Below are 8,445 nucleotides of genomic sequence, written 5' to 3'. Positions count from 1 at the left end.
TTGAAAATTAAAATTCGAAAATTTTTTCTAAAGCCTCCAGGGGACTTCGTTCTCGCACGAAAAAATTTTATGTGCCCTTATTGCATCCGGACCCACAATTGTTCTCGTAAATGAGGAATTTGGACAAAATTGCTAAGTTTGAAAGTTTATTATTTTCGACAGATTATGTATAATTGTATTATCTTCAGATTAGAAAAAAATGTAGTTGTTAGAGAAATATATTAACTTACAGTAGCCAATTTTTCGTCTGGTATCGCGAAAATGAATTTCCCTGAAATCCGTGTAATGCATTTGGAGGTCAAGTTTGTTGTTTTTATCGCGTTTCTTGATATTTCAATACAGTTATCGCCTACAATCAAAACAAATGTAAATTATTATTACTGCATCATAAACTCCATTTAATATTAACAATCGCGCACACTTTAAGTGGTAAAAAGCATTTAATTGTCCAAAGTAAATCTCAACTGTCACTGCCCCCGATTAGACCGTCGCCATTTTATTTCGCTGCTCCCATAATGCACCGGCACTCTTCCCATAATTGCTTCAGACACCTATTCTTAATATCCCTATTGTAGCTATGCTTATTAGGGGTTTGACTATACGATATCCCTGGTACATGGAAAATGTTCAAGGATATTCATTTTCGCTGATCCAGGGATCTTTCTAAATTCCTTCGTTCGTTTTCAGCTAAATGTTTGGCTATAATAAGGAATAATATCCCTGTCACAGCTCAATTTTTTTACCGTGTAGGTCTTAAATTTGAACTACTCAGGTAATCAGGCATCTTTTGGTTATAGAATTAAAATTTTTATTAAAAATTCATCTCTTTGCCTGGAAATTGAACAGCTTTGTTGAAAATCGCTTTTTTTTGTTGAAAAAAATTTTTGTATTTTAAAATGTATTTAATTTTAAATTAAACTATTTTCTTAAAAATGTATTTTTTTCTAATTCCTTTTTTTTTATTATTTTTTGTATTGACCTAATCTTTTGGTTTAATAGTTCTTTTTTATTTGAAACTTTAACTATTTGGTTGAGAACCCTGAAATTTTATTGAAAATTCGTAAATTTTGGTAGTAAATTAATGCTTTTGTTTAAAAATTAATTTTTTTTATTTGGAAACTAAACTTTTTGGTACAGATTTCTTTTTTTTCTATAAAGCTTACTTTTTTATAGCAATTTCATATAACATAATTAATAATGCAACTGTTCTGCATAGAGAATTCTTCACTTCGTCTTTAAAAATAATTAATGTTGATTTTTTTCAAATACAGTCTTCTTATATTTTTTTAACCTATTTTTTGAAAAATGAAATTCATTTTTCTTTGGAATCAAATTTCAAAACACCAATTTTTCGGTATAAGTAACAAAATGGTACATAATAAAATTGTTGCTTGCGCCAAATAAGTTGTTTTGTTAAACCAACCACGTTTTAATAATATTAATATCTTTTTAAAACAAACAAAAACTGCCAACCAAAATAATTTTGTTACCGAAGAAGTTTAACAATATGCCTTTTTTAAAATAGTTTATAAAAACTTACTTCGGTCCTGTTGCCGCACAGCCCCACCCAGTAATATATCCAGGACTGTGAGGGAAAAGTGGTTTTTGAGCCAATTCAATTGGGTGATTATTCCATCCGATGGGTGGAACAATTTTAATCAAGGCAAGATCAAAATTATATGACAATGGCTTAAAGTCTTGATGGCGAATTATGATTGCAGCCTTATGGCGCATCCCACGATTTCTTTGTGATGATCCAGACAAAACGACGTAAGTTGCAGCTTGTACAAAACAGGAAGCAGGAGCGATGATAATGCTCGGTAGTAATATATTACCTACACAGTGACTAACTTCACTTCTGAGAATATTGACTAGGTGGCGAGCATGTTGAATCGATACCCCCCTATGTAGAGACAGGAATTTCGCAATGAGTCGCTTCTTTCGGATGTGAAGTTCCGATGATTCCTCTGCAAGAATAATGGGATTTTAAATTTATTTTCATTGAAGTGTGTGGTACTGCAGTTTTAAGAAGAATGTGTGGTATTGCGGGGTTTATAAAAAGTGTGTGGTACTGTGGGTTTAGGAAGAATGTGTGGTGATGTGTGGAGATGAAATTCAAGCAGCTGCCCAAAAAGAGAAATAATTGCATGAAAGACAGTGAAACATCACATACCTTATTTGAAAATAATTACAGACACAAGAAGAGAAATGTAAAATTACTAGAGAAGGAAAGAAAGGATTAAATAAAAACAGAAGAAAATATAAAAATGCAAAACGATTTTGAAGGACGCCAGAAAATCTGTTATAAGTGGGCAATTATCATTATGAAGGGAGGTTAAAGTACAAAGTTGGGTAGGATGAGAAATAGTTACTTGAAGGTTTTTGGGGTCGCTGAAAACTAATCTGAAGTCAGAATTATTAAATTCAAAATGGTGGACTGAAAATTCGAAAATTATTCGTATTTGCCCTGAACTTGCAGTTCTGGGATATTTGGGGTCAATAAAAGTAAATCTGAAGTCCGGATTATGAAATTTAAATAGCGGACTGAAAATATTAAGTTTATTCGGATTTTCGCTAAACCTGCTGTTCTGCGGAGTTTTCCGGGACACTTGGAATCTTCTGAAATTCTTGAATATCTTTCAAACTTCCTTGGATTATTCCTTTAATTCTCTAAAATCTTTCAGATTTTTTTTTTTTAATCTTTTGAACATCTTTCGAATTTTAAAAAAAAATTTCAATATATTCTGTGAAGATTAATTTTTAAGAATAAAAAATCACTTTAAATTTTCTAAGAAATCTTCAGAAAATAGTTGTATTATTATCTTGAAACATTTCAAAATCATTAAAAAGCTTTCTGCACTTTTTGTTTGGAGATTTTAAAAACTCTACATTTTGCTTTCCAATTTTTTGAAAATTTTTCAAATTTAAAATTATTAGTCATTTTTTTAAATATTCTGTTAAACTTTTCAGATTCTTTTTTGAAAGTGAAAAATCTTTAGAAATCTTTTTAAATATTCTCCTAAAATTAATGTTACCAAATAAAAAATCATTTTTCACTTTCCTGGAAATCTTAAAAAATTTTTTTTTTTTTAATCTTAAAAAATTTTTTTAAAAAGTTATAAATTTTTCTTCAAATCCTACAGAAAGTCAAATTTTTCAAATATTCAAGGTTTCTTTTCAACAATGTACAATTTAAAAAAAAATATTTTCCTAACATTTATGTTACCAAATAAAAAAGCTTTCTCTGTGAGGAAGCAATAATCATTTTTAATTTTCTTAGGAGTCTTAAACAAAAATCTATTCTCTTCAAATATTTCAAAAATTTTTTTAAACGTATACATTTTTCGTTCAAAACCTTGAAAAACTTACTTTCTTGAATTTTTTGAATTCTTTTAAGATTATAAATCATTAAATTTTTTTTGTCTTTAAAACCTCTATATATTTTCTAAAATGATTTGAATTTTTCCTGAAATGTTTGAAAAATATTTAAAAAATCAAAGAATTAGCTTAAATGTGTAAGATTTCTTTTTAACAATGAGAAAAATCTTTTTTAATATTCTATAAAAATTAAACAGGTCAAATAAAAAATCATTGAAAATGATCCTAGGAGTCTTAACGAAAAAATTGTTCTCTTCAAAACTTTCAAAAATTTTTTATATTTTCAAAATTTTGCATTCAAATCCTTCAAAAAGTTACATTCTTCAATTTTATTAAAATAATTTTTAATTATCAAATTATTTTAATTTGTACATATATTTTATAATGATTTTAATCTTTCCTCAAATTTGTGAAAAATGTTTGAATGTTAAAAAAATTGACGTAAAATTTCCAGATTTTTCTGGACATTTTTATAAATATTTTCAGATGCTTCAGAATCTTTTTAATTCAAAAAAAAAAAAAATTTTAATCATTCGAAGTTATCCCAGGAATCTTATCTTAGGAAATTAGTTTATTCTTTGAAAATCTTTGAAAATTCTTAAAAAGCTACTATAGTTTTTATTCAAAATCCTTATAGAGCAAATTTTCTTTAATTTTGTTACAATCGTTTTAAAATTCAAATAATTAAATTTTTTTAAGCTTGTATATATGTATATATCTTCTAAAACGATTTCAATTTTTTCTAAAATTTGTGAAGAATGTTTTAAACCAAAAAAAAACTGAATTAAAATCGTCCAGATTTTTGTTGATATTTTTAGAAATATCTTGAAATGTTTCAGAATCTTTTTAAATTTTCTTCTACAATCATTAAAAAAATAAAAACTACTTAAAGTTACTCAGGACGATTTGAAAGTTGTTTAATGAATTTTCTAAAATTATTTTTAAAAAAATTATCTTCAATTTTTAAATTAAATTCATGCTACCAAATCAAAAATTATTTAAAATTTTCCTGAGAGTCTTGAAGAAAAATTTTTTTAATTTTGTAGAAGTAGCTTGTACACATCCTTTAAAATCTTTCAAAAATAAAAAAATTGCTTTGAAATCTTCCAGAATTTTTCCGACATTTTTAGAAATCTTTTGCAATGATTTAGAATCTTTTTAAATTTTCTTCTAAAATTAACTTCAGACAAAAAGATGATCATAAAATTCCTGAATAATAGAATTTCCTTATAATAAAATTCCTAAATGATAAAATTTCTAAGTAATAAAATTCTGGAGTAATAAAATTTCACAATAATAAAATTCCCGAATCATAAAACTCCCAAATGATCAAATACCTAAACAGAAAAATGCCTGATTACTAAAATTGTCGAGTTGGAAAATTCAAATATAATAAAGCTTTTGAATAATATATTTTCCGATTTATAAGATTTCCGAATAAAAAATTCCCGAAATGGTAAATTTACTAATAATCAAATTCCTGAATGAAAAATTGACAACATAATAAAGTTCCCAATAGGAAGATTTCTAAATAATAAAATTTCCGAATTATAAAATTCACGAATCATAAAATTCCTGGATAATAAAATTTCCGAATAATATCATTCCCGAATTTGAAAATTTTGCGAATAGTAAAATTTTTAAATAATAAAATTTCCGAATTATAAAATGTCAAAAATAATAAAATGTCCGTGCAGGATAATTTTTATATAATGAAATTTTCGAATTATTAAATAAAGGAAGAATAAAATTCCTTAATCATAATGTTCCGAAATACCAAAATTCCTGAATAATAAAATTCCCAAATTTAAAAATTCCCGAATAATAAAATTTTCTAGATTATAATATTTCAGAATAGTAGAATTCTCGAATTAGAACATTTTTAAATAATAAAATTTCCGAATAACAAAATTCGCAAATAATAACATTATAGAATTATGAAATTCCTGATTAATGAAATTTTTGAGTTGGAAGATTCCCAAATAACAAAAGTCGCAAATTTCGAAATTCCGATTTTGAACATTCCCGAATAATCAAACCGCAAAATTCAATCTTTGAACATACAATTTATTTGTATTTTTAATAAATAAATAAAATTTATAAAAGATTTTAATTGTAGATATACGGGAATTGCTCATTTCAGATATTTTAAAATTCGGCAATTTCCTATCGGAAATTTTGTTACTCTTAAATTTTATTTTTCGGAATTTTTTAGCTTTTCCCATTTAGTGTGAACATGAACTTAAAAAAGAGAATGTTAAGAAGGTTGGAAAATATCGAAGTATAACATCTTCTTTAAAAAATTGATTAAACAGGCATAAAGTAATATAAAATAGATTAAATGTGTAAATAGTTCTAGTTTTTTTCACTTTGTATTGGCAGAGGTGACATCACGTGCATACAAGTTTCGCTAGTTTCTTATACCTTTAAGAAGGTAAAAAATGTTGCACAATCATCTTTTATTATTAAACTTGTTCCATTTTTTAAATTAATATATACAGACTAATATTGAAAAGTAACTTTTTCTAAGTAACTGAGTTGTTATAAAAAGTTACTTTTTTAACTTTTAGGGTAACTTTCCTATTTAAAAAAGTTACTTTCAAAGTAACTTAGTTACGTATTTTGCAGTAACTTGAAAGTTCAATTTTAGTTACTTTAAAGTTACTTTGTGTTATTTGTGTTTTCCTGTCTATTTTGGCTGCAAATTTTATGAATTTGTTCAAACTTGATGTATTTTCGTAGAAAGTTTAACTATTTGGTTAAAAGGTAACCTTTTATTAGATGTAATATCTTAGGTTAGAAAATGAAACTGTACAAAATTTGTATTTGGGTTTAAAAATTCAACCATTGTTCGGAGATTTTTTTTCTTGCCTGTTTCAAAACTCGGATTTTTCTTAAAGAATTTATGTTTTATTTGCAAATTCAGCTCTTTGGCGGAGCATTTAACTTTTTTTTTAAATTCGCTTTTTTGTTGTTGTAAAGAATCAAATTTTTTGGTAAAAAATTTACCTATTCGGTTGACAATTAAATTTTTTACTTAAAATACAAATTTTCGGTTGGAAAAATCATTCATTTGTTTGAAAATTGATGTATTTTGTTTAAAATGTAACTATTTTGGTAGAAAGTCTAACTATTTAATTGAAAGCTAACTTTCTCATTAAAAATTAATTGTTTCAAATTATAAATTCAACTATTTTGTAGAAAATTTCTTGTTTTGGTTTGAAAATTTAAAAATTTATAAGAAATTTCTCTCTTTTCTTAGTTCAAAATTCGGCTGAGTTTTATTTCGAATAAAAATTAACTATTGTATTTTATACTTAAAATTAATCTATTTTGGTTGACAATTTGTGTTGTTAAAACTTCAACTGTGTTGGTAAAAAGTTCAACTAGTTATTTGAAAAAATAACAAAGATTTTGTTTTAAACTTCATGTTTTGAGTATTAAAATTCAACTATTTTGGCAAATAGTGTTATTTTTGGCTTAACAATTCATCTCGTTTGGCAACAAAAAATATTTGATGGGTTCAGCTATTTTCTTGAAAATCCGTCTTTTCTGATTGAATATTTAACTAATTGGTTAAAAATTGAATTACTTTTTCAAAAATTTAGTTGTTTAGTTAAAGATTCATCATTTTAGTTGAAAATTCATCTTTGGTACAAAATTAACCTTTTTGTTGGAACTTCAACTCTTTTCTTAAAAAATTTAACTGCTAGGTTGAACGTTGAAATACTTTCTTAAAAACATTGTTTCACTCCTAAGTACGCAATATGCGGCGTGGAACGAAGAAGCCAGCCTTAGGACCAAAAATCGATTTTTCTATTCTTATTGATTCTGAATAACGATGATTTTCTTTTACTTTATTTTTCACTTTACACCAAACTCTCGGTTTCAGTCACTCCGTTTTAGCCTTTCTACAACAGCTGGCTCATGCAGTTTCTCAGGGGAGTAGGGCGAGAGCGTCTGCGACATTATATATATAGATATATATTTCAATTAGAAAGGAGTCAGGCGGCCCTCACTGTTTACGTTTCTGTCCCCTCGAAATCAGTCCAAGGCCATTTGAAGGCAACCCCAAAAACTTGACTAAAAGCGAGAGTTTGGTGTATTTTTCGCTTTTTCACTTCACTTTTTTATTTTTCTCGTAAACTCATTTTAGTTCCTAAGTCTTGATTTTTCGTTTCACGTCACATACACTATTTTATGAATTGTCCTCTTACTTAATTTGATTTTCAATTACAAAATTAGGAAAGTGCAAAAAGCAACTTTTTAGGTAACCTGAAGTTACTCTATCCAGTAACTGTAACTAGTTACAGTCCCAAGTAACATAACTGTAACTAGCTACCTTTTTCGCTAACTAACCTAATTGTAACTCGGTACCTTTTTGTTTCTGAGTAACGTAACTGTCTCTAGTTACTAAAAAAATAACTCATAAAACAATAATAAAGCCCTGGATAACTAGAGATTTTCGCGGAACTTACAATCGAGCCTTAGGACCAGAAAATCTGTTTTTATTGATTTTGAATAACGATGAATTTTTTTACTTTATTTTTCACTTTATTTTACACTTTTTCACTTTCCTTTTTTATTTTTTTCGTAAATTCATTTCATGTGCTAAGACTTGATTCTTCGTTTAACGTCACATTAACTATTTTATAAATTGTCTTCTTAGTTATTTTGATTTTTAAATTACAAGATTAGGAAAGGGAAAAAAGTAACTTTTGAGTTAACTTGAAGTTACTTTATGTAGTAACTGTAACTAGTAACGGTTACAAATAACATAGCTATAACTAGTTACTTATTTTCGCTAACTAACTTAAATGTAATTGGTTAACTTTTTCTGTCTAAGTAACGTAACTGTCACTAATTACTAAAAAAGTAACTTATCAAACACTAATAAAGCCCTAGATAACTAAACATGTACGTGGAACGTACAAACGAGCCTCAGGATCAAAAAATCTATTTTTCTGTTTTTATTGATTCTCAATAACGAAGATTTTTTTCACTTTATTTATCACTTTTTCACTTTATTTTTTTATTTTTCTCGTAAACTCATTTTAGGTCCTAAGT

General features: G+C 26.5%; 1 protein-coding gene across 1 annotated transcript in view; it reads right to left on the bottom strand.

Moving 5' to 3' along the window:
* The window catches only part of LOC117173376 (trypsin-6-like), a 26,910-nt gene that overhangs the window by 3,400 nt on the left and 15,065 nt on the right, over nt 1-8,445 (bottom strand). The window contains exon 2 of the mRNA XM_033361896.1: nt 1,541-1,967. Coding sequence (XP_033217787.1) covers nt 1,541-1,967 — 427 coding nt within the window. The remainder of the gene's footprint in view (nt 1-1,540; nt 1,968-8,445) is intronic.

Source organism: Belonocnema kinseyi, chromosome 5 (genome assembly GCF_010883055.1).
Source record: "Belonocnema kinseyi isolate 2016_QV_RU_SX_M_011 chromosome 5, B_treatae_v1, whole genome shotgun sequence".
Classification (NCBI taxonomy): domain Eukaryota; kingdom Metazoa; phylum Arthropoda; class Insecta; order Hymenoptera; family Cynipidae; genus Belonocnema; species Belonocnema kinseyi.
This window is presented reverse-complemented; position numbering and strand designations above follow the sequence as displayed.